The 25,397-nt window shown below is 40.1% G+C and overlaps 1 protein-coding gene across 1 annotated transcript in view; it reads right to left on the reverse strand.

The window, feature by feature from the left end:
* LOC118851010 overlaps positions 1-25,397 on the reverse strand; it is a 269,319-nt gene that overhangs the window by 86,217 nt on the left and 157,705 nt on the right. Inside the window, exons 98-119 of the mRNA XM_036760604.1 lie at positions 25,233-25,345; positions 24,420-24,545; positions 23,227-23,355; positions 23,001-23,111; positions 22,681-22,743; positions 21,627-21,761; positions 20,979-21,066; positions 20,353-20,491; positions 19,764-19,897; positions 19,468-19,502; positions 19,261-19,377; positions 18,479-18,627; positions 17,441-17,525; positions 17,006-17,062; positions 15,528-15,652; positions 13,861-13,949; positions 12,556-12,605; positions 8,918-9,088; positions 7,343-7,495; positions 4,302-4,496; positions 2,235-2,389; positions 198-366 (exon numbers count right to left, since the gene is read on the reverse strand). Coding sequence (XP_036616499.1) covers positions 198-366; positions 2,235-2,389; positions 4,302-4,496; positions 7,343-7,495; positions 8,918-9,088; positions 12,556-12,605; positions 13,861-13,949; positions 15,528-15,652; positions 17,006-17,062; positions 17,441-17,525; positions 18,479-18,627; positions 19,261-19,377; positions 19,468-19,502; positions 19,764-19,897; positions 20,353-20,491; positions 20,979-21,066; positions 21,627-21,761; positions 22,681-22,743; positions 23,001-23,111; positions 23,227-23,355; positions 24,420-24,545; positions 25,233-25,345 — 2,588 coding nt within the window. The remainder of the gene's footprint in view (positions 1-197; positions 367-2,234; positions 2,390-4,301; positions 4,497-7,342; positions 7,496-8,917; positions 9,089-12,555; positions 12,606-13,860; positions 13,950-15,527; positions 15,653-17,005; positions 17,063-17,440; positions 17,526-18,478; positions 18,628-19,260; positions 19,378-19,467; positions 19,503-19,763; positions 19,898-20,352; positions 20,492-20,978; positions 21,067-21,626; positions 21,762-22,680; positions 22,744-23,000; positions 23,112-23,226; positions 23,356-24,419; positions 24,546-25,232; positions 25,346-25,397) is intronic.

A 25,397-nucleotide genomic window follows, 5' to 3' on the forward strand; every position in this document is an offset into this window, starting at 1 on the left:
GGTTCAAGGTCTCAGGGAAAATGAATAAAGAGAAGGTGATTCAATTCCACATGTATTTGTAATTGAGTTATTCAGATTCGTAACTATCCTCAATAGAAGAGCATGAATTTGGATAAACTAGTCCTGAAATAGGGCCAAAGAAAACAACGTGTATGAGTAGCTACTAGCCATACAATACTCCAATTGTGAACACATACCCCTGGGGGCTGGTCTCGAGAAAACATGCCCCATGTGTGCCAGTTCAGGTTCCTCCGGAATGTCGTGTGCTCAGTTTCTCCAAAGCCATAGATGTAATGAGATGGGAGGCGGGTGGAGATACGTAGGAACATGTCATTAAAGGTAAAGCCAGGGACCTGGGAATCCCAACTGAAACACAAGAATAGATCAGGACTCTCACAAAGGTTCATTTACCAGACTTAAGGATAAAGAAAGTCGCTGAAGCATCTGTTTCTTTGGCAGACAGGGCTTTGACTTTACAGATGGTTACAGGAAATAGCCTTTAGATATGAGCAAGGGGCCTTGGTACAGCAGCAAAACCTAGGATAATACAACAACAAAAAAGGAGAAATAGTTCCTATCTTTAGGAAGCTCACAAGCTAAGGAAAGAAACGAAACAACTAGAGAACAACATAATAAATGCTACGATGTCAATACAATCAAATATGCTTGAGGTGGCTAGGTGGTGCAGTGGATTAAATGCAGACCTGGCAGCTACATGGCACAATGTATAGAGGGCCGGGCCGGGAGTCAGGAAACCTTGAGTTCAAATCTGACTTGTGACACTAACTAGCTGTGTGACCCTGGGCAAGTCACTTAACCACTGTTTACCTCAGTTTTCTCATCTGTAAATGGGGGTAGTAATAGTACCTAACTCGAGGGTTGTTGTAAGGTTCAAATGAGATAATAAATGCAAAGTGCTGAGCACAATGCCTGGCCCACAGTAACCATGACATTAATGTTAGTTGTTATCATTGTAATTAGTATTATAAAATGAATTTATTAAATATTCCAATTCCACAAATGGAAATGTATTGACATCTACTAACTCATTCTTTTTCCTACCCTTTCTCTACCCTACCATTACCTGCTTAATCAGAGTGGACCAGCTGTTTCTCACAGAAACTCATGTTGGTCTTTTTATAACAGATCCAACTTAACAACATGCAGTAAACCCTATGACATCTGGGGTATTAATTCAAGCTTCTGGTAAAGTTGAGGACCAGAGAAAATGGTGCCTGGGAAGAACCAGTTTATTACTGTTGTTACTTTGTTGGGACAAATTGTTCCTCATTTGGCTTTTTCTCTCTGGATTTTGAAAAAATTGGTCTTTTCATCAAGTTCTACAGCTTCCTTCTGGAAGAAACCCCAGGAGTATTTGGTCTAGGTCTTCCCTGCATCTGGGCATGTACAATGCCTAATCTCACAGCTTAAACTTAGGATAGAGTTGTCTTCTCCACATCTGGTGAATAATTTTCACATTTTTGTCATGAGTAATAATAATGCAGAGTGATTTTCTGGGACTTGTACTTGGTAGAATGAAAAAAATCCTTTTTTTTTAACTTTCTCCCAATGTGGACACAAATCATACATAGTTTAAAAAATTTTTGAGTGATGAAGAAATTCACAAAAGCAGAATTTGTCCATAAAAATTTAAAGTGAGTGCCTATATCCATATACATACATACATATATATATATATATATATATATATATATATATATGTGTGTGTGTGTTTGTGTGTGTGTGTGTGTTTGTGTGTGTGTGTGTGTGTGTGTATCCAGGTCCCCCCGACAGATTCAGTCGCACTCATAGGTCACAGATCTAAAGGGTGTTAAAGGGTGTTAACATATTTTTACAAATTTATACAGATAATGAATATGGAAATAGAAGAGACAATATAGGTTTCTTCCAATAGTAATATTCCATCATCATGGAATCCTTGAATGGGGTCGTGTCCACCATGACAACCCAAGAACCAAGTGTTTGCTTTTTCTTTCAAACCTCTCTATTTCAACATTACAGTTGAAAGGAACCTTATACATCTCTGATAAAATTGCCACACTGTATGGATTAAGAAACCAAAGCCAAGGCATGTCAAGTCATTAGTTAAATCAAGGTCATCTTTTGGTGGTGAGAAAACCCAGTAGCTCATTCCATGATTCCAGAAATCAGGGTCAAGTCAAAATGTGGATTGCCCACTTATGCCCATACATATGGAGCAGAAAAATACTTACATCACAGTGCCTGTGCTTTTTCGGCGGATCTCAATTCCAAATGGGTTTTCCTTGATGGTCACCTCATACAGAAGATTTTCAGGTTGGCTGATGGGGGAGCTTGGAATATTTAAAGGCACTGGGACTTCATACCTTTTGTTGTTGGGATCATCGATCTAGGAAACAGAAAACCGTTGTCTCCATAAATAACTTGGGGCTAACACATCTGTGCTCCTAGAATCAGGTTCTACCAATTGAATGCTGACATGATTCCATGGTTGTGGAGGCTCAATCAGCTTTTATTCCTGAAATAATCCATGCATGGCAAGAGGAGTACTATTGGGGGGCAGCTAGGTGGCACAGTGATTAGAGCACTGGCCCTGGAGTCAGGAGGAACTGAGTTCAAATCTGCCCTCAGACACCTGACATACTTACTAGCTGTGTGACTTTGGGCAAGACACTTAATTCCAACTACCCTGCCTTCCCCACTCCAAAAATTAAAAAAGGAGTACTATCATTCAATTTCCACTTTTCCAGTGTACATTAACCCCTTTGTTTTAATGGAAAGGCTGATAAGGCCCCTTAGTAGCTCTACAATGAACTATAATTTATTTGTCACCCTAAAAGTCTTACTAGATTACCTATAGTGTTCAGAGCAACAAGTGTTACTACAACGAGACTGTAAGGTCCTTGAGCGTAGCCCCAGTGCTTGGCATATACTAAATACGTAATAAGTATCCTTTCATTCATTCATTCATGCTGGTGAAGTTAGAAGTTCTGTAATGCAAACCTCATTGTACAGATGCAACTAAGGCCAAAAGATCTGTGTCTTCCACATGTAATCTCTAATGTCCTTTCTACTTCTAGATCTATGATCCTATGATGTGTCTACTCAGCAAACAAGGATATGAACTTCACCTTAGGCAGATAATTTTAGTAGAACCACCCTCCAAATCAGATGTTTTACTCTGCTGCCTGCATTATCAAGTTTGGCCTTTCCAAAGACTAATTTAGAGATGAAACTTTATTTGGGGAACTGGGCGTAGAGTCCCAGGGGATGTTTATTGGTCTATGTAACAGTAACAGATTATGAGCTCCTTGATGGAAATCAGGTCATTCATGCCTCTCTTAACCAGTGCCTAGTGTACCACAATGTATACAAGAAGCATTTGCATACCTCATATGAATATGGTTGGAAAAAATTAAAGGGAAGGGGGTGACAATAGTGAATAATAGATATAGAGCATTTCATACTTTTCACAAATCTTTCCATACATTACCTCACTTGAGGTCAATCACAATCCAAACAGGGAAATACCCTAAGGATTAACAATCCCATTTTACAGATAAAGAAATGGAAGTTAAGTGGCTTCACAAAGGTAAGGCTTCTACTCAATATGAGGAAGGAGATTTAAATGGATGTCTTCATGACACCAAGTACAGTGCTCTATCTGTTATGGTACACTGCCTCTCAGAAGATCTATGAAGCAGAGGTGAGAATTCGGTTGTCTCTTGCATGATGAGACTGAGGTAGGAAGAGATTAAGAAGACGGCCCAATTGAAGAAAAATGGGGTTTCATGTGTGATTCACTTCTTGCTCAAGTACAAAATTGTGGAATTCCATGTCAAAATACTATTACAAGTGTTCCGTCACTTCCCTACCTATCATAATGTAACTGAACCTTCAGTGAGGGAAAAAAATACCATGTCCACCATGACAACCCAAGAACCAAGTGTTTGCTTTTTCTTTCAAACCTCTCATAGCCTCAACACTTTAAACCACTCCCATCATACTTAAAATTTCCTGCCTCATAGCTAGTTTTCTTTTCTGACACTTCCAAGCCCCGCAGAACACCTTGCACATAGTGGATACTAAATAAGTTTATGACCAAGTTGTCTCGTCCATTATATTGTAAAGTCCCGGAGCTCAGGAATTGCTTTTGCCTTTCCTTTTATCCCCACAGGTTAGCACACTGCCTAACACATAGTAACTACACAGTAAGTGCTAGGTGATTGAGTTGCTAATTGAATAAATATTGCTGATTCCTACAAACCTCTCTGTTAACAAGAGTCCTAAGCTGAACATACCTTAAACTGCAGCATGTTGTTTGTATGGAAAGTCACCTCCAAGCGAAGCTCGTCTATGGGAGTAGAAGGATAGTGGCTGTCTCCAGGAATTCGGGAGATAGTTGCTGTTAGGCCTGCTGGTGTACTCTGAATGTTAGAGGCAGTATAATAATATTTGGTGATATAGCAGTAAGGGACTCCAGAGGAACTGGTTGGCTGAAAAATAAAAACATTAGAAACTCAGCAGAATGATAAAACCGGAAGAAAACTAGGTCACATCTAACCCCATTTCCTTGAAATAATTCTTAGATTCTTGTCCAGTACTTTTCTTAGGCAATTCTTCCTAACAATTTTTCTATCCCGTTTAAGGAGATTTTAAGTCATTGCTTTGTTCACATTCTGTGGGTACAGAGAGCTAACAACCTCTATCCACTTCTCATATTCTTCAGTCATCTCTTCATTATTCCAATTTCAATATTGTAAGTCCAGAGAGAAAAGATGCCAAGTACAATCATGTCTTCCTTCACAATTCAACATTTCTCACCTAGATTCTCTCCACTCACTCAGCCACCTTTGTGATAGACTCTCATCAATTCATACTCATACTGTAATAATAATATTCTTTTTTAAATTATTTTTTCTATCTTTTTACCCCCCTTATTTACCCACTTTTCCCCACAGAACTGTTGCATATAAAATGCTATTTTTTAAACAGAGAAAGACAAACTGAAAGAAAAAGAAAGAGAGAGATGAATAAAAGGGAGAAGGAAAGAAAGAAATAAAACTGGAGAGTTTGATAAAGGACAGAAGAATAGAGGAAGGAAAAGAAAAGAATACAAAAAATCAGTAAAATTGACCAACACATAAAAAATGTTAGAAAATATTCTCAGTTTATAATACTTATGGAATTTCTCCCTCTTAAAAATGGTTAGGTTGGGAGTGTCTTCACATATTTCTGGTTTTACAAATTTACTGTTCCTATTCAGTCATTTCAGTCACGTCTGTCTCCTTATGACCCCATATGGGGTTTCTTGTTTCTTGTCCAAGATACTGGAATGGTTTGCTATTTCCTTCTTCAGCTCATTTTATAGATAAAGGGAACTGAGGCAAACAGAGTTAAATGACTTGCTGAGGGTCACACTGCTTGTAAGTGTCTCAGGCTGGATTTGAACTCAGGTCTTCCTGACTCCAGGCTCTGTGCTCTAACTACTGTCCCATCTAGCTGAACTGAAATATACATTTATTTTGTTTCCCTACCTCATGTCCCTTTGTCCTCAATCATATTATCCATTTAGGAGACATTTAGGAGCCTTTTCCTGAAGGAAAAATGTTACATATCTTTCCATACTACTTAACTTCACACTCAATGTCTCCATGTTACATGTAACATCACATTAAACTCCAGTAATTTTCTATCACCTCCAGGATCAAATTGAAAATCTGCTCTTTGCTATCAAAAGGCATTTCACATCCTGGTTCTTCCTACATTTCTAATCGACTTACGCTTTATTCCTCACATACTCTATGATCCAGTCTCAATGACAGGATTGTAGTCTAGTTAAATCACAGTCATCTCCATCCCATCCGCATGCCTCTAAACTGGCTGTCTTCCACACCTGTAATTCTCTGTCCCTTTACCAGACTCTTGGACCACCTTCTCTTGGAGGCCTTTTCCAGTTACACCCCAACCTCTGCCAAGCTGTTAGAGCATTGCTCTCTTAAATTACCTTCGATATACTCTACACTTATCTTACAGATAAAAAATTATTTACACATTGTCTCTTCAATTGGAATAGACAAGAGTGAGGACAAAGGTTTTGTTCCTCCTTTCTTTGTATCCCTGATGATTAACACAGTGCCATGCACACATTACACATTTAATAAATTCTTCTTTAGTGCCTGACATGCATTGTCTTGTCAGGAGACATGAGATTGTAAAAGTTTGCCTGAAATGTTATTTTTCCACAGAAACAAAGTGAACTACAAAAATGTGTATATTTCATTACAGTTTTCAAAGTTCTTTCATCCTTTAACTGCTTTAATACTGCTAATGACCCTGTGGGATAAATATAACAGGATCCCTAATGCTCATTGTACAGATTAGAAAACTGAGGCTAAGAGGCGTTATGGGAATGTCCCATCTCAGAGCTGGTAAACATCAGAGCTGGAATTTGAAGAAGGTCTTTTCTGGTTCCAGGTCCAACATTCATTCAATTACTTCCCAGCTGCTTTCTTTCCAAGGTCTTCTCTTGGCTTCTTCTTTCTTCCACACTTCCCACCCACTTCTCAGAGAAGTCTGCCCCCCCTGCTTTTCTTATTTTGAACCCAAAAATAGATCAATAAGAGTAAAAACCAAGAGCCCCAATTCCTCATACAATCCTTGTACCACAAGGAAACTTGTGAGTAACATGTCAGTCTTTTACATTTTGCCCAATGCTCTGCTATTCCAAGGATTTGCTTACACAAGGGTATGATCTAGACTTACACTGAGTCACAGAAGCAATACAATTCACTCCCTGGTTCCACAGGGGAGATAATTCAGCAAAGTCCAGGGCTAATTTTCAGTGGGCTTGGTGGGTATGGAGAATGGTCCTCCAATTTCACATAGGCCCACAGATAGGAAGCTTCTTGAATTCATAGGGTCTTCTAGAACTGAGAGGTCTTACCCTTATTTACACCTTTACCTGATTAGCTAAACCTGAAGCATATAGAAACCAAAAACCCTACAGAGACACCCAGAGATGCCACATGCTTGGTAATAACCAGTTGTCTCCTTAGTATTTCCACAAACATAAACTTCTTTACAATGGAGACATCAGGGGTCCTTATGCAGCTTACAGGGTGACACTGAATTATCTTGGCCATGGTTGATCCCTCTCCTGCTTGTCCTGGCAGAGATTTGCCTCTCATCTCTGTCTAACCTTCTTTATCTTACCTAATCTCATTAAAGTGGGGGAGGAGGCACCAATATGATGAGTTGAAAGTGAAGTAAAGGAGAGAGGGACAAGCTTATAGTCTTTGGAAGTGTGTGTGTATTTGTATTTATGTGTGTAAAATCTTACCTCCCAGGCACAGTTGCGCAAAAGACAGTTTTCTTCATTGACACCATCTTCATCAGGGTAGCAATCAAACTTTTCTGTATCTGTGATGTCATTAGACCATTCCACCGTGTATTCCTTCCCCAATTCAAGGTGAAGCCCTGTGATGTTACCGACCTGTCAAGTCAGAATGGATGTTGCAAGTCAGTGAGAGTCACCATTTCTATCATCCAAAGAATCTTTCCTTTGACCACACACAAAACTGGTCCTCTTTATCACAACTCTGATGGAATCACGTGGTGTTTTTCCCTTCCTTTCTTCTCCCATCCAGACTAAGAATTGCTAAGATCATATAACATGTTATTTCACAAAAAAAAATAACCTAGCAAAGTTTCTTTGGCAAAGGGCTGACCTTACGTTGAGCAAAGCTGAATCGTTCACTCAATCAGTCCTGCACAAACAGGGGACTGGACAAAAGGAACTCCAAATTCCTCAAAATTTCTAACTCGGGTTCTATGACTCTAATCTTAGATACTCATTCAAAGCTAGATAGTTTTAGAAGGCTTGATAGAACAGTGGGAAATAATAAGCAAAATCATTGTGACCCTTTCATAGAATCCATTGAATAACATGTTATCTTTTGAACCAGACGGTAAAGACAGGTTTCCGTTATTATCTTGCTCCTCTTGGGTGCAGTCCTCATCATTCTCAATGGAAGCCTAGCTATTCCTTTCTGTCAAATTCTATTGCATCCATTCAAAAGTTCAGAAGTACATTACAGAAATCTCAAGGGGTCAGAAGATTTTCAAAATATTACCACTTGGGGGCACCTCTGAAGAAATGTTTTCCCAGTGAGAAAGGTTTTCTAAATCATTGTCAGGAGCTAAGCTCCAAAAAATCTTCCACAAAATTGTATGGTGATGAGGGATATTCCCATTTCACATATCTTCAAATTACAATACAAATTAGACAAAACAGTGAATGGAAAAGAGGAAAAGAATATCTAACCTTAGCTGGGGTATTAAAAAATAAGAGTACTTTTAATAACATCCAAAGGGATAAATATTAATGAATAGTGAAGAAAAATATTGCTGGTGGTTTTCCTGAATCTAGAGTTTTCACACTATAGAAAGGTTATTTTGGCCCTACAGTCAATAATTGGTGTAAAATAAAGACAGCCGTGGAAAAGGGCAAATGGAGAAAAAGCAAGCTGGCATTTGCTTGTGGACATTTTTGGAGGAAAAAGCAAGCTTGATACCTGACAGAGACTTCTTGGTTTTACAAGAAGGCAGCCTGGAAGTTAATGTCCACTTAGCTCTAAATCCTCTAACATCTACATGTTCATTCCCAATCCATTCTTATACCTGGAACATATAACAGTGACCTCGAAGAAGCAGGAAAATCTGAAATAATTTATGATGTCTTCCGTATACATGGACTTCTAAAATGAACGTTAGTAAGATTCCTATTTAAACATCAGGTAATATGTAAAATAAAAATGCTGATGCTTAAAGGTGTGAAACAGGAAAACCTAGTTTATACAGAACAATTGATTGGCTTAAATGTACAATAAATGAGAATGATGGAGGAAGTACTTACCTTTGTCGCAGAATCATAATTGATCTCAGCATTAGATTGGACTGGAACATTATTTTCTGTCACAACAATATTAACTGGTTTGATGTTCAACCCAAAGATTTTGACCTCTTCAAATGCTAGGCCATCTGGATCATTGTAGTTCATGTGCACAACCTTGACATCTAGGCGATTCTAAAAGATACCCAAAGGCAGTGTCCAGGTTATCCTGCCCTACATCCAATTCTATAACAATATATACATTCTCCAAGACACCCAAAGGACAATGATATCTATTTTACTTCCTCTGGCAAGTGGAGGGAGAGATTGTATTGGGACGGAGGGAGAATACTAGTCCTAACACATTAGTAGTGGGTCTCTTGCTTTAAATCAAACAAGCAGCAGCTCCATCAGGGAGATGGCTGAAAAGACTGGAATTCCTTGCTGTGTTAGAATGGATGTTATCATGAGCCTTCTCTTCTCCACTCAGTAATGAGAAAGCTCATTAGCCTGATTGACATGAAATCAAGGACTAAGTTCCCCATGGTGGCTTTAGACAGCCACATTGGAATTCTGGCTGCTGGTACACTCTCTGGATTCTCTAGACATTTACTCAGTAGAAGGATGAGCTTTCCGAGTGATGTGTCCAGTTCTGTCCAACTTCTCTGTCCAACCGACCCCAGAAACCAAAAGAATTTCATATTGGTAAAAAAGGACAAGGTATATGAATCTGTGTAGAACTTACACATACTTTGTCATACTCTAGGAGAGGACAAAGAAGGAAAGAAGGCTGGACATCAGTGGAAGTGAATGAGCCCTGTGATTTCCTATTGTTATGAAACATAGATTGTGGAAACTATACCAGGCCAGTAACTCATCTGTAACTTTCTTCATAAAGAGCTACCTGGTGCACCAAAATGTTAAATAACTTTCCAATGGCCACACAACTCAAATGTGTCAGAAGCAGGACTAAAAGTCATAGCTTCCTGATTTCACAGATGGCCCTTACTCATTATAACACACAATCTCTGTGAATAAATGGTTCATGTATTTATATGTCCACACATGTTTCTATTTAGAAATGTTACCATAGAAGTAGCAAGATAGTGACCACAAACTGCTCTCTACATACTTTCATTTAATAGCTCACAGGTTGTACTAATAAGTGTCATACGTGCAAATATATATATTTTAGTCACTAAATGCAAAACTGGTTTTACTGATGTCTTTGTCTAAAAGAAACTCTCCATCACAATTCCATCACTTGGAACTGAAGCAAGTTTTTTGAAAGGGGTTTGATGTTCTCTGATTTTCCTTTGAGAGTTTGAGAATATTCTCAGGTTAACAGAAATTCTTATTTAAAGGTGAATCGAGAAAGGGGAGGCGGACTTATTACATGTGCAAAGGAAAGGAGAACATATTACATTCCAATAGTCAGGATATTGTTTCACAACACTGTTTGAATTACAGATGAGTGATTAAAGCAATCACAGTGGTTACAACTTCTGACAGGTTAGGAGCTAGAGATATTAGATCAACTGCATTTGCGAGCCAGAAGTGAACACTAAAATGACACTTCCCGAAGGAATTTAAAAGGATTGTCAATGATCACGAAGTCTTGGGTAATAAACTGAATTTCATAAGGGCACAAGCTGTATTTTCCTCATTGCTGCCCACTGAAGGAAGTGATTATGGAAAGGAAAAATTAATTTGGGAACTGAACAGGCAACTAAGAAGTTGATATCTCAGAATGATATTCATATAGCATATTCATATTCATATGAGGGGACTAGTTGATTAGCTGTGTGACTTTGAGCAAAACACTTAATCTCTTTTTCTCTCAGTTTCTTCAACTCTAAAATGGGGATAATCATAGCACCTACTTCACAAGGTTATTGCCAAGATCAAACGAGATAATACTTGTTTAAAGAGAGCTTAGCACAGGGCCTGGCCCAGAGGTGCTACATGAATACTTATTCCTGTTCGTTTTCCTAAAATGCTTTCAAAAAAATCGGTCAAGGAGGTGATGAGGGCATGGTCTCTGGGAACCCCCCTGAATCTGGAATACAGTCTCTGGGAGCCCCCTTGAACTGTCCTTGAATCTTCCAACTAGATCTGGCCTTTCCTTAAGGCCATAAGCCTTACATTATCATTAGGCCCAAATCTCTACCTAAACTTTGCCCTCTGTTGTTACTATGGATATGCATGCCTTCAGTTACTTCCCAACCCTGACATCATCAATATCCATGCCTTCAGCTACTTCCAACCCTTAATTCCATTCTCTTGGTTCTTGGACTCTGATCTCATCACACCCTCCTTAGACTCCTCCTCAGGACCCTCCCTGAACCCCTCTTCTAGTCACCCCAGACCACCCCTCAATCCCGTCTACAACCTTTGTGTATATAATCTCCATCTTTCCTCCATGAAGACTCTCAGGTTCAATCCAGCTCAGCTCAGATTCAATCTAGCTCAGCTTAGATTCAATGTGGCCCCCTGGTGAAAACAGGCTTCAGAAAGGGTGGGATTTCTTAAGGCAGCCCATTAAGGTGAATCTCTAATAAACTTTGTCTTTTCCCTTCGCTGAGAAGGCTTGAGTCGAATTCTTTCCCCAGGACCCAGTGTGTCAGTATTTTGGGGTCTCGAGCACCTGTAGAAACCTATGGTTCCCTACCATTAACCTGTTCAGAGGGAGGGAAGATGGTCAAGAGGGAAATTCTAAAGACATTAAAAGGAAATACTTATAGTGAAAAGGAAAACTGGGAATTGTATGGAAAGACTAATGTAGATACATAGGAAACTAACCAATCCGCTTAGATTTTGGAAAGAAATGTATGGAAGATTGAAGTGAGAGAAGATGAATAACGGAATATAGCACAGTTCTGTAAAAACAGAATTAGGAATGATATAGTTGAGGCTGCCAAAGAGCCAGAGGACAAAAAACTTGATTCCATTTGGCTTTTAAGATATATTGGGAGAAAAGGGAGGCTCGGAAAAAGGATGAAGCATTTGACTTTACTGGAAATGTCAGAACACAAATGACCAACAGTGGGTTAATACCAAAGACAAGGAAGCAGACAGGTAGAGACCACTTACTACCTTTAAGGAATTCATTTCACTCAGCCTAGATAAGGTATATCATCGGGGCCTGAAATAACCAGATTTATGATTACTAACCTACAGTTAGTGATATCTGAAAGACTGTGGAAAATAGAAGTACCACAAGACTGAGAAAAGGAAAATGTTTCAATTTTCCAACAAAAAAAAAAAACTGTGGGGAGAAAAGAGTCTAGTGAAAGAAGAGATAAGTAATCTAATATCTGACATTACAGAGTTAGGGAAAGAGGACAGGGAGTGGAGGAATTGGGGAAGGCAAGTGGTTCTTTCTCCTTCCAGGTCTATTGCATTATGAATTCTCCATTAGGATGAAGTTACTGAAAAGTTCTTTCTCAAATCTAATTTGAGTTGACAATATGCTCTAATAGACTCTTTTGGAAGTTGTCATTGTATGCCTTGGACAAAAGGATAGGTCATAGCCTTAAGTCATGGCTCACAGAAGTGTTATCATAAGGTAGGCCTTACTTCATACCATTATTATCAGCTGTTAGTGCCACTAATTTTGCTGAGAAAATGAACCAAGAGTCAAAGGCACCAATAATACTCACCTGACTGGCAGAGAAGGTTGAAAAATAGTAATTCCCCCTTTCATAAGTATCTGCAACAAGATAACAGAGTGAATTCCACTGGGTCCCATCGTGCCCAGCCTGAGACACATGACACCACTGACTTTTCACTACCTTTGAGGCCCTTAGCCTTCCTGGTTCTTCCTGTCCTCTGTGTTTTCAAGACACTTAAAATTTATCCAATGCAATGAAACTACACAGCACGTCCCACACTGTGCCATTAATGGTTTTCAGGATTCTAAAGCTCTTGAAAAAGAGGCTTGTGATTGTAGGAGACAAATCTGTGAGAATACTGAAGAATGGGCATTGATTTCATTGGAATTATTCATATTTGTAAAAGGTTAAGACCAAGAAAGCAGGAAAGACCAATATTTCTTTGCTCCTTTCAATTTTATCATTGCTTGGAGACAATTGGAGACCCTGAAATCAGGGTCGTTAAAAAAAAACTTTAATACTTAATTTTCATACTTAACCTTAGTTTTCACATCTATGATCTCCAATTATTGTCCTTAGGAATATGATTAAAAGAGAGTAATGTCAGCCTGCTCTTTCATTAGTTTAGAGAGCTCCTGGTTAAGCACTTCCTCTATCAGTGAAGACTGGCTTGTTCTTTCCAACTTTAAGTGTTAGAGTTGCCTGGGATACTTAGAGATTAAGTGATTTGCTTAGGGTCATGCAACCACTGTGTGCCCAATGTGGGAATTGAACTCAGGTCCTCCTGACTCCCAGAGAAAGCCATCAAATTAAATGCTGGAGAGGATGAAGTGTTATGCTATAAATCAAGCTTACTTTCTGTGACTTTTTATTTCCAACAACTTTTTCTAGTCTTTAAGTAACTTGAAGAGCTGCATCATAGCCAAGAGACAATATGAAAGAAGGAGATAAGGAGGAAGGAGCAAGCGAGGGGGAGGGCAAGGGAAGAAGAGAGTAAGGAAATGAAAAAGAGAGAAAGCAAGGAAGTGAAGAATGGAGAAAGGGAAGAATAGAGGAAGAAGAAGAAGTAAAGGATGAGAAAGGATAGAGGAAGGGAGGAATGAAAGTAGGAAGGTATGAGAGATAAGGAATCAAAGGAAAAAAGAGAGGGATGAAATGAAGTAAGGGAAAAGAAAAGGAGGGAGAGAGTGAGTGAGACATGAGGGGGAAATGGAGGGAGGGAGGGAGGAAGAGAGAGAGAGACAGAGAGAGAGAGAGAGAGAGAGAGAGAGAGAGAGAGATGGAGACGGAGACAGAGACAGAGACAGAGAGACAGAGAATGGTGTTCATTGACCTTAAGAACATCTAACTTACCAATACTCTGTCCATCATCCCAGAAAAACTCTCCTTCAGCTCTCCCATTGTCAGATAAAGCGACAATCAGTCCCAGGGAATTTTTCCGGCTATAAACATCAGAAATTAAAATTAGTCCTCCTCCTTCTCTTGAAAAGTCATGTGGCAAGCCTTTATTAAGCAACTATTAAGCCATGTTAGTGGCTACATGTTCAAAGGAAGAAAAAAAAGGAAATGCTTACTGCATTCAAGCAACTTAGATCCTACTGGGAAGAGGGGATGACAGCATGTATTATATTGTAGCTATTTCACAGATAAGTAAATACAAAATAAAGAGAACATTTTGGGCCTGCTGTGGAGTAGTGTTTGAAACACCAGTCATTGCACAATTCAGGAAAGATCTCTTATAGGAGGTTACACTTGACATGAGCCATGAGAGAAACTAAGGGGTTCCAATAAGAGCATTCCAGGCATGTGGGACAGACTATATTCTAAGTTACCACTGAGGTGTGAGATGGACTTTCTGGATGTAGAGAACAAGAAGGTCATTTGAGTTGGTATACAGAATGTGTGATGTGGAATAACATAGAATCAGCTTGGAAAGATAAGCTAGAGCCATACAGAGATGGGCTTTACATGCTACACATTATACAGAGCACTTTATAATCAATCTAAGAGGGAGACAGTGAAACTTTCTGAGCCTAAGAGCTGGGCCTCAGAATGATGATTTATTCCTCTCAATTAGGCAACAAAGTGGAGGATGGTTAGGAGAGGGAGAGTCTGGATGCAGAAGGCCAATTGGGAAGGCATTGTAATGGACTGGGAGGTTGGTGATAAAGGCCTGAATTAGAGTAGAGGTCAGGTAAGTGGAAAGATTATGCCCGATGCCTCCTATAAGGATACTTATATTCAGAGATTTTTCCCATGATTCTTAGAGTACACTGAGCAGAAATGAATATGAATCATGACCTTTCTAAATGTTTAAATGGTATTTTCAACATAGATTCATTTTATTTCATCTGTCATGGAGTAGATAGTGCAGTATTCCCATAAAATGTATCACAAGGTGCATTCATTCACATAATATATTATCTAATGGTCAGTCAACAAACTTTCAGTGCTCACTATGTGCCAGGCATTCACTCAGTGATGAGGGGCAATGAAATTCAAAGGAAAGTCCCTGCTCCCAGGGAGCTCATAGTGAAATGGAGGCAAAAAGTGCCAAGAGGCAAAGATGAGGAGGGAGCACATTCCAGGCTTGGAAGACACAGTCAATGAAAATGCAGGATGCTCAGAAAGCCCCTGCTTAAATAATAAAATGAGCCTCATCCTTTGTGATGCTCTTGGTAATGAGCAACTGAAAAGACAAAAAACAAAACAAGATAATCCCAGAGAAAAATGATAATGACTCACATTTAAACAAACCCTTAAGATTTAGAATGTTTTTGTTATTTGCAAAATAATTCCAGTGATGTAGAAAGGTTAAGTATAATGAAAGGCCTGAAGCACTTGAAGTTGGTGGGATTTTCCCAAAGTCACACACATAAAAGTCAGCTGAATCCCAAGTCTTTTGGACTCCAACTCCAGGCTCTATCCACTACTTTTCAAGAAAAGGACAAATACAGTTACCATTATAATCTGAGTCACACCTCTGGAAAGGGCAGAAGGATATGGCTCCCCTCACTCACCTATAGTGGGTGTTATTTGCAGGTTTTTGCCATGGAAGGATGTAGCCCCCACGGATATGTAGATTGATGTGGTCAAGAGGGGCTGGCAGGTTCTTCCACTGTCCCCTCACTTCAATGTCTGAGCCCTGTGGTTGAGAGGAAGACCAGCAGAAAAATGAGGTCTTGCATCTCACCATAGCTCAGTAACTTAGAAGTGAAAGCACAAGAGCTGTTTCTGCCTTTGGTCCCCCACCATGGCTCCTCACTTCCTGACTATCTTTATCTGGCTATGGATTCTTCTCTGCATTTTCCTCCTACCTTTTTTGTTCTGTTTTCAATCAAATGTTGCCTTTCTAAATTACACCCATTATTCAGCAAAGCCCACTTCAACCTTCAAAAGGACCACAGTACTACACAGATCTTTCTTTTCTCTGTTAGTACATTTTCATGGTGGGACTAGCACTAGCCTATCTCTCTAACTCAAGCTATGAGTTCCCCCTGAACAGGAACCTGTCCTCAGACTTGCACAGGGACAACCTCAGAAATCAGTGTAGGGCTTTGCATACACTGGCTACTCATCCAATGCAGTAAACTAACTTCCCAGGCAGGATAGAAGATAAACATGGGATCAAAGATATTGGAATTCTTCTTTTGAAAGGGTTTGAAAAGGTCACCTTTAGAAAACCTTATAAAGACTACATACCTAGAACAGGGAAAAGGAAAGTCACTGCTTATTTAAGCCTCTTTCCTCACAGAAAAGTCAGTCTTATCAAGGACATTGGGGGAGTGGAAGGTAGGAAGAGTTATTCCTCCACCACCTTGGCCATGGTGACTTAGTCTTCAGGGACATTTTTTAAAATAGCATTAGAGAATTTTTAAATTAATCAAATTAAAATAAATTTTAATTATAAGTTAATTAAACTAAAGCAAAGCATTAAAGATACTTTTGAAGTCTCTGAGAATGGTCTCAATAAGGGCTGACTAAGAGGGACCTTAAAAGCCATATTTTCTCGTTTTCTTACTTAATTGACAAGGAAACAAAGGTCAAATTACTCCACTAACATCATTAGGCATCTACTATGTGGCAGAGACTACACAATGGGTCAACAGTGGTCATATTCAGGAAAGAAGCATTAATCTAAGACTTCTAGACCTTTTAGCAAAAAAGGGTTCTGATCATTTCACAGAGCTCACATCCTTAAATGAGATATAATGACTACACTCAGCTCACAATGTCTCCTTCAAGTATTGTGCCAAATCCTGCTTTGAGTGAGTCCCAGAAGCCAAAACTTAAGATCAAGAAAACAAGAAAGAGTGTTAATGACAGAGTATGACAGGGTCAAACATTCAAGACCTGCATGGGGCAAACCTCACCCAGATCCTGATAATATTCCTGCATGAAATACCTTAGCCAGCCAAGGCCCATTCCACACCCAGAACTTTCACCCTAATTTGAACAGAGAAACCATGAGATCCTATGTCCCATCAAACACACTTACCGTGTAATAGTCATACCAACTGGAACTGGGGAAGTAGGCAGTCACACTCCAGGTATTCTACAATAAATTAAATAGTTGTTGTGGGGTTTTTTTAAATGGAATAAATATATGGACAAATTGATCAAAATTTCCTAGAAGGATTAACATGATTAATAATTGCTCCATTTAAGAGTATTCAAAAGCAAATATCCTGTGGATTTATCATTTCTTGATAGTCTTCAAATGACTCCATGACTTTAGGATAGGTGGAAATATCATTCATTTTACAGATAAGGAAATTGAAATATTGAGAATGATTTCAAATTGCAGAATAATTTAATGCCAACACAAGGACTAAACCCTACCACTCAGAATGCAAAGCTCAGGCCCAATTCTTCTGCTCAATATTGTATCTCAGTTTGGATCTTATATAGGTTCAGGAGAATCCATACTCACAGGTTCCAGAACAGGGCTGACTAAGAGGGCTGGACCCCACAAGAATTGAAGGAATATGTCCCAGGTTTCTTTGTCTTCCACAAACCTGAACAGAGAAACATAGTGCCACAAGTAAACAATATGGGCATTGTTCTCTCTGGCCATTGGATCCCTGAAGTTAGTGCTCAAAGAGACTGAAGAAATCAGTTCAATTTCATGATTTGGACAAATCTCCAGGGGCCTTGGGCTCCCCTCAACAAAAGGCCAACTTCTTTTCCTTTTGTGTCTTTCCTTCTTCCTCCAGGTCTGCTTCAATCAGGCACAGGTAAGGATATTAATGATGGTGGATTTGAAATATCAAGGTGACTTCGCCGTATTTTCTAGGCCCAGATCTTTTTCCTACTATTATGCAGATTTTCAGAAAATGTTTTAAACTAAATTTAGTTCTTTGCCATCATAAAAAGGAAATCAAATTCTTGTTTCAAAAAGGAAAATATGATTCACAACATCACTAAACCAAAAAGGAAAGACTTTTGGATTATCAAATGTCCCTACCTAATAGTAATCTTTTAAAAGAGTAAAAATTTTAACCAAAACCCTCACATATTTATATAGTGCTTTAAGGTTTGCAGATTGCTTTCTTCATAGCAAACCTATGAGGTGGGAAGTGCCCTTATTATTGTGCTCATTTTACAGATAAGAAAACTGAGCCTCAGAGAGAATAAGTGGTTTGCTCCTGGTCACAAGCTACTGTCATAGCTGAGATCCACAACAACAGCAACAAACAGATCTTCTGACTCCAAGGTTCATGCTTGTTTCCATAGGCTGCCTCTATACCTAAGGAATATACTTCATTTCAGAATGAATTAATGAAGGAACAATACACTGATTAAGTGCTCACTCCTTGCAAGGCAGTGGGGAAGCAAACAGAAAAGAAAGACTGGCCCTCTTCTCAAGGACCTCAAATTCTAATTGGGGCAGGTAACACAAAAAGAGCTCCCAAATGAATTTAAAAATGGAATCCAACACAGGACCCTGAGACCCAGAGTGGGCACTTACTCATGAAGGAGGGGCCGGACAACAGTGCTGCCTTCTACATGGGCCATGTGCATCAGGGTGTAGAGATAAGGCAACAGTGTGTATCTTGTCTGAAGGACATTTCTTGAAAGATCCTCAAAGGTGGAATTCCAAGCCACAGGGTCTTGTCTCTAGACACAGAAGGAGGGAATACTCATACCAAACCTTTCACCTGACTTCACTGGGAAACTGGCTAGAAAACTAGAAGGCTACCCTCTACTACACAGGGAAACTGCACAGTCTTCCATACCTTGCTTCCTAATTCACCAGGCTACCAGCCCCCTTGACCTTGGCTAGGACAGATGTTCTGATTCTTCTTCCCCTGCTTTCCTGCCCCCAATTGCCCTTAAAAATAGTTAGACCCTGAAATGAAAATATGTCATGGGCAGCACAGACCAAACATATATTTCTTCTGCAGCAGTCTTACATTGCAGTGGGTTACATTCAAAGAGCATACATGTGAAAGATTAGTGGGTCAATAACATTGTAACCTCCTGGCAGAAATGTGAAAACTGCCCAGAGTCAGAACAGAAAAGATCGCTGCTCTCTGAAGGCTTTATCTCCTGAGTTTCTGGCAGAACTGAGATATTCTAGAAAACTCCACTGGCTATAGAAATATAGTTTATACAGTTTGTTGTGAAGGGCAGGACTGATGACTACGGAGGTTGTTTCCAGAAAAGAAGGGCTCCATTAAGTCATGGGGGAGTAACTGAAGCAGGAGATCTGGCATAAGGGCAGACCTGAGGCACAACCTGGTATCTCACCTTTTGCCCAATTGTATTGTGGTTCCTAGAGAAAGGGTAAAAGGCTCCCAGTTGCATCCAGCGAGCGCACATCTCATATTCAGCATCATTAAAGAATCCACAGATATCAGCTCCTGTCTGAGAACAAAAGGGGAAAAGAGAGAATGAGAATTTTCTGGGTTTCTGAAACAATCTAAAAGTCATCAAGGGAACTCGAGTGAGACTTACATAGGGTATTCCAAAGAGGCTGAATTCCATCATGCCTGCAATGAGAACCAGAGTGATGTTGGATGAGGCAAGTTGGCAGATTAGACCAGGCTCTAACCTTCTCTGCTCATTGAATTAGAGAGCTCATCATGCAGAAATGTCCAATGAAATTCATGGACTGATACAATTAACTAGTCAGGGAGCTGAGCCCTCTCTTACTCTCTTCAAGAGTCCAGAAAAATTACAGACTCACTGAGATCATAGGCTGGTTTTCTCACCCCTCCAAGGGAAAGCTCCAGGAAAAGCCCAGCACTTACCAATGATAGATTTATAGAGCTGGTCCCATGCTGCTGTGTTGTCTCCCAGCCAATGTCCTGCCCAGCGTCCTGAAGACGGAAAGGTTGAGCGCGTGATCACGATTCCTCTCTCTCCTGTGGCCTCTTGCACAGCTCTGATCACAGAAGAAAAACAAGAAATGAGAGCCAATCTGGGCAGAGCCAGAGATCTCTCCCTCTCAGGGAGCTCTTGCAGTGAAGCCCAAGAGCTGAGGACTACTCTCAGCCAATGACTGGGAGAACAAGATTGCAAAATGGGCCTGTAAAAGCAATCTGTACTTGGGGCAGGAAGAAACTGAGACTAGGAGGTGCATTAGCTACAAATATGAGGTAACAAAAATGATTTGTCACATGCCTGTTTGGGGAAAATGAGCAGCATAATTTAATTTAGCTTGTGAATACATTCACTGTGCTAACAATGTGTCCCTTAGAATAATTATGACCAATGTGTATTTCCTAAACATAAAAAAGATACTCAAGATAGGAATTGGACTGGCAATTTCATTCATTGGAAACTCCAGTTCTTTTCATTTGTTGCATGGGCCTCAGGGAGAGGGAGGCAGGGACTTACTCATATGTGGGCTTTGTCTGGGACCAGCCATAGAGACTGTGTACATCATAGTGTCGCACTGGGCTTCCATCAGGCAGGAACTGCTGACTTTCCATGCACAGGGTCTTACTGCTCAGGCCGCTGCTTCTATCCTCCAGATCTGAGGAAAGAGATACAATGATGTGAGAGTCCCCCTACTTCCCATCTGGTGGTGGCAGAGAAGGAGGTGGCTGGAGCTGAGGGGATGAGACAGGGTGGAATAGGAGTTTGGGATAGATTAGCAAGTCAGAGCTAGAAGATGGGAAGTTTTGAACAACAGGTTATAGTGTTCAGTAGGGAACAGAAAACTGAAAAAATGAATTCTGAGCGCATTGCACAGACCATTGGATTGAGAACTGGAAGGGATTTAGAGATTGGCTAAGTGGAAGTGCTTCCCCAAGGGTGTACTGGTACATCTACCCTTTACTCTATGGACACCTATGATATGAACCAAGACAGCTTAGAATGCTGATGGGTTTGTCCTTGGAGATACTCTCATGCCAATGCCAAGCTACTAGTAATGAAGGAAGGCAAATCTTCAGCCCAGGTATCTTTGAAAAGGTCATCCTGACACTGGGTAATATTCTGACAATAGAAAATGTACTTACAGGGCATATAAGGAGGATGGTTGAGCGTGGTATCCCTGCAGCCTGGAGGAACTGCCCCATTCACAAAGCTTGATGGTTCATTCATATCCTAAAAATATAAAATGAATCTTTGGGTATATGTGTACTGCTTGCATACAGGACTTCTGTTGTCATTACCTTCTGCCAGATGACAACAAACAAATGCTTACACCTGGTGCACTCATCACATGGTGAGACTGATTAATCAGAAGGGGGATCACCTGGAGGGACTGGGCCTTGCTTTCTCTCAGGCCATGCTGGAGAGGCTAACAATCTCAAGGGAAATCTTGAATTCACTTCCGTGAAAAAGATAAATTCCCTGATGTGTAGGTACATTAGGCATCTTCCCTGCAGGATAAAGTAATGGTGGATGTATAATAGAAATAGAGATTGTTTGATGCCCTGTTAGAAAATGGCAGCCTGAGGGTATAATTGCGCCCAGAGGGTCTTGATCATTTACTGACTGATTCACTCCACTGCAGAGCAATTATACATATATATGTTTAAAAATAAGAAAACATACGCAATATTTTAGGATATTTTTGCATGTTTATGTATGCATATTCACACACAGACACACACAGACACACAGACACACAAAGACACACACACATGCACACACACACTTACAATCCACATTCCATCAAACTTCAAGCTCTTCTCTGGATCACTGGGATTGTTGTAGAGTTCTAGCACTTCCTGCTTCCACCACGTGACTGTTGAATTACGGAAAAAGTCTGGGAAAGCAGCATGAGCTCTGTATATCTGTAAAGATGAAATGCAACCAACAGACAGATTGATCAGGCCACTGACAAATGACTCTTTGATACTTGTCTTTTGAAATTGTGCTACTACATGGAGATAACTTGTGAAAAAGTTCAAATCATTTTCCAAAGAATTCTTACTTTAATAGAATCCACAGGATCACAAAACAATTACGTATCAAAGAGGCATAAAGATAAATCTGAGGCTGTGGATTGACTGCCTAACTGTAACAAAAGGACTCCTACATCTACCTGATAGACCTTATCTGCCTATACACATTATTTAGGGGAGTTCTTTGTTCCTGTGTCCGTATATAATTGGCATGTTGAAGTTGTTACTCATTCATTTCAGTCATGCTTGACTCTCTGTGACTCCATTTAGGGATTTCTTAGCAAAGATACTGGAGTACTATCCATTTCCTTTTCTAGCTCATTTTTCAGATTTGGAAGCTGAGGCAAACAGGCTTGACTAGCTTGTCCAGGGGTACACAGATAGTAAGGCTCTGAGGCCAAATTTAAAGTGAGGTCTTCCTGACTCGAGGTCCAGGGTACTATCCACGGCACCACCTAGCTGCCCTTACACCACCTAGCTGCTATGCACTAATGCCTTTTGAGAGGATATTGAGAACCAATGGAGGTGGCCTGCCTGATAAGGACTGAAAAATAAGGTTTGGTCCTTTGGGGAAGGTGCTTCCAAAAAGTGTGGAAGGAAAACTGGAAATCAGGACATGCTTAGGCAGTGACCAGAACATTTCCAAAGCACTCTACATTTCACGCATTGTGCTAAGTACTGCATTAGTAAGAAAGAGAGGAACGACTGTTGCTTCTCCATGAGGATGGTCCTTTAACAATCTGGACAGGACAAACAACTTCTCTTCTATAAAAGCTTCTACAGGCCATACAACAGAAGAATTCTTTACCTCCACTTGTGTGTCCCAGTCAAGAGATCCATCGACAGTGACGTCGGGCAAATCAGGCCAAACCTGGGGGAAAGGTAGGAAAGGGGGTCATTTCCTTAGAGTAAATCTTGCCTATGTGTGATGGGCCACAACTTAGAGATTTCACGAGGAGAATTTAAACCATCCTGAAATCAATCTATTTCGCAGAAATATCTGAGGCCCTAATTGCCATAATTCACACATACACAGAAACAATGAAAAAAAATGAGCCATTAAACTACAAACACCCTGATATCCCTTCACACTCATGTCTAATTAACATCTCTAATCCTAAATTCTACCTTTCCCCAAACAATGTCGCTGTCATCTGGCCACTTGATGAACACATCTTCCTGGAGTCCCCGAGTGAATGCAGGATATGGCTCAGTCTCATTGCCAGAAATTGCTGGGTCCTGCAACCAATGAGTGATCGTTACTAGTGTCAGAGACAGAATTACTCAAAGACAAAGAAAACATCAATGCTCAACAAGCAAGAAGACATCATGGAATCTTAACGCAGCCACACACCAGAATGAGGATGACTCGCATGCCAGCCTCCTTCATTCGATTGATCAGATTGGGAAAGCCAGCAAACTCAGGGCTGAGGGTGAAGTCCAGCTGCCTCTCCATGTAATCAATGTCTGAGTACTGCACATCCTGGAAGAAAAAGGAAAGGAAAGTGGAGAAATAGCACTTTGACCACAATAGATCCAAAGTAACTGCATCTTTTCATTCATGCAGTGGGGAAGATCCATTGTAAACATTCTTTCCAGGATCAAGTTAAAACTCCAGCCTGGAAACAATCATCATCACTCCTAGATTGCTTCACCCTACCATTATTTTCAATGTGATTGGGGTATGTGAGATCTTAATTTCTAGCTGAAAAAGATCAAATTGAACCACTCTAGAAACAATCTCCCAGAAAAATAATATGGCTCATTCCAAAATAAAATCAAAATTCTTTGAAGTACCTATGTTCTTATTCCTCTAAGCAGCACTAAGGCATTGTGGAAATGACCAAGTTTTTTTTTTTTTTCTTTTGAGTGAAGAGGACCTGAGTTCAAATGCTAGCTCTCATAATTACTAGCTGGGTGATCCTGAGCATGTCAGTTAAACTCTCTGTGTCTCAGTTTCCTCAGCTTTAAATCAGGGGGTTGGGCTCCAAGTCCTGAAAGCTTCCTTTCAACTCTAAATCTATGATCCCCTGGTTCCTGTAGTTTTGCTCTCAATACTTTAATGCAGAGAAATGACATTAAGAAGTGAAATTGAATGCTTTGGCAGAAACAGGATGGCATGGTCCTTCTCTATCCTATTCATACTCTGGTTCTTTTGTAGCTAGTTAGAATACAGGTGGTCAACCCCAATTATTCCTGTGGGAAATCATGTCCATAGTGACAATGTACAAGTGGAAATTAGCAAGCATCTAAGATTTCTTCAGCTGCTGTGGTTACTTACTATTTGAACTACAGTTGTACTCAACTGTATAATGTTTTAACCAATTCAATTCTTTAAAAAATTAAATTCAGAAATGGCACTTTTTGAGGACTTCTGCCTAAAATGTCAAACATTTAACTTGAAAACATGTTTGAAAAATTTCAAATTGCGTAATTAAACCAGAGGAAGAGGAAATGAAAGCCATGAGGACCACAGGACAATTGCACAGGCTGGGATTGGGGGGTAGAGAGAGAGGTGAGGCTGTGGTGGGTAGGGAAGCTCCATACATAGGGGATCTGAGCAGCCACCATGGCATCATAGAGTTCAGCAATTTCAGAATCACTCTCGTATCCATAGCGACACAGCTGGAAGCCTAAGGCCCAGTAAGGAGTCATCACTGGACGGCCAATCAACTGAAAACAAAGACAGAAAATAGTTGATATAGATTCCATTCCTTCAGGGGAGGAAATATGTGTGATATCAAGTTCAGAATCACTAAAACAATTTTCTTTCATTGTGTGGTGGCCTCATGACTCAGGGTAACTGTAAGACCAAACAACATGAAACTAGGGAGCTAGCATTCCTGGGAATCCCTGCCATTTCCAAAGACATAGTAAGTATAGAGCATTTTAACCATCTTTAGGTACTAAGCCAACATACACTATTATTTTTATTTGTGTACCTTCAAGAAATCTGGGATTCTTAGGGGGCACATGACATAGGGATTGTCCCTACAAGAGCTCAATAATAATGAAGTGGCAAAATGGGCTTCCTAGATATCTCTTGATTGCCTTCTAACATTAGGATCTGGCGTGCTACAAAGATAGAGGCTATGTAAGGTCACCACCAGTCAATCAACAGGCATTTATTAAATATTTACTAAGGGCCAGGCATGGTGCTAAGCACAGAGGACCCAAAGAAGGCAAAAGTCTCTGCCCTCAAAGACCCCACATTCTAAAGGGGATGAGGCATGAAGATAATGGGGTATATACAAGATGTATACCGAGTAGATAAATAAATGTCCCTTATAAAGTGTTACACACTTTAGAGTGTCTCAGAAAACACTTGATTATCAAATGAAGGATTGCATGACTTCCTACCTCTGTGTACTGTTGAGTGACAAGCTCTGGAGTTGGCCCCAAAACCATGTAAAAGTCCAGAATACCTCCCACAGTACGATAGGTCAGGGCAGGGGTGGGCTGGAAAGTCACATCTGCAAACAGAGAATAAGTGTTCAGTGACCCAGAATCATAGAATAGAAGATT

This window comes from Trichosurus vulpecula, chromosome 5 (genome assembly GCF_011100635.1).
Source record: "Trichosurus vulpecula isolate mTriVul1 chromosome 5, mTriVul1.pri, whole genome shotgun sequence".
Classification (NCBI taxonomy): Eukaryota; Metazoa; Chordata; class Mammalia; order Diprotodontia; family Phalangeridae; genus Trichosurus; species Trichosurus vulpecula.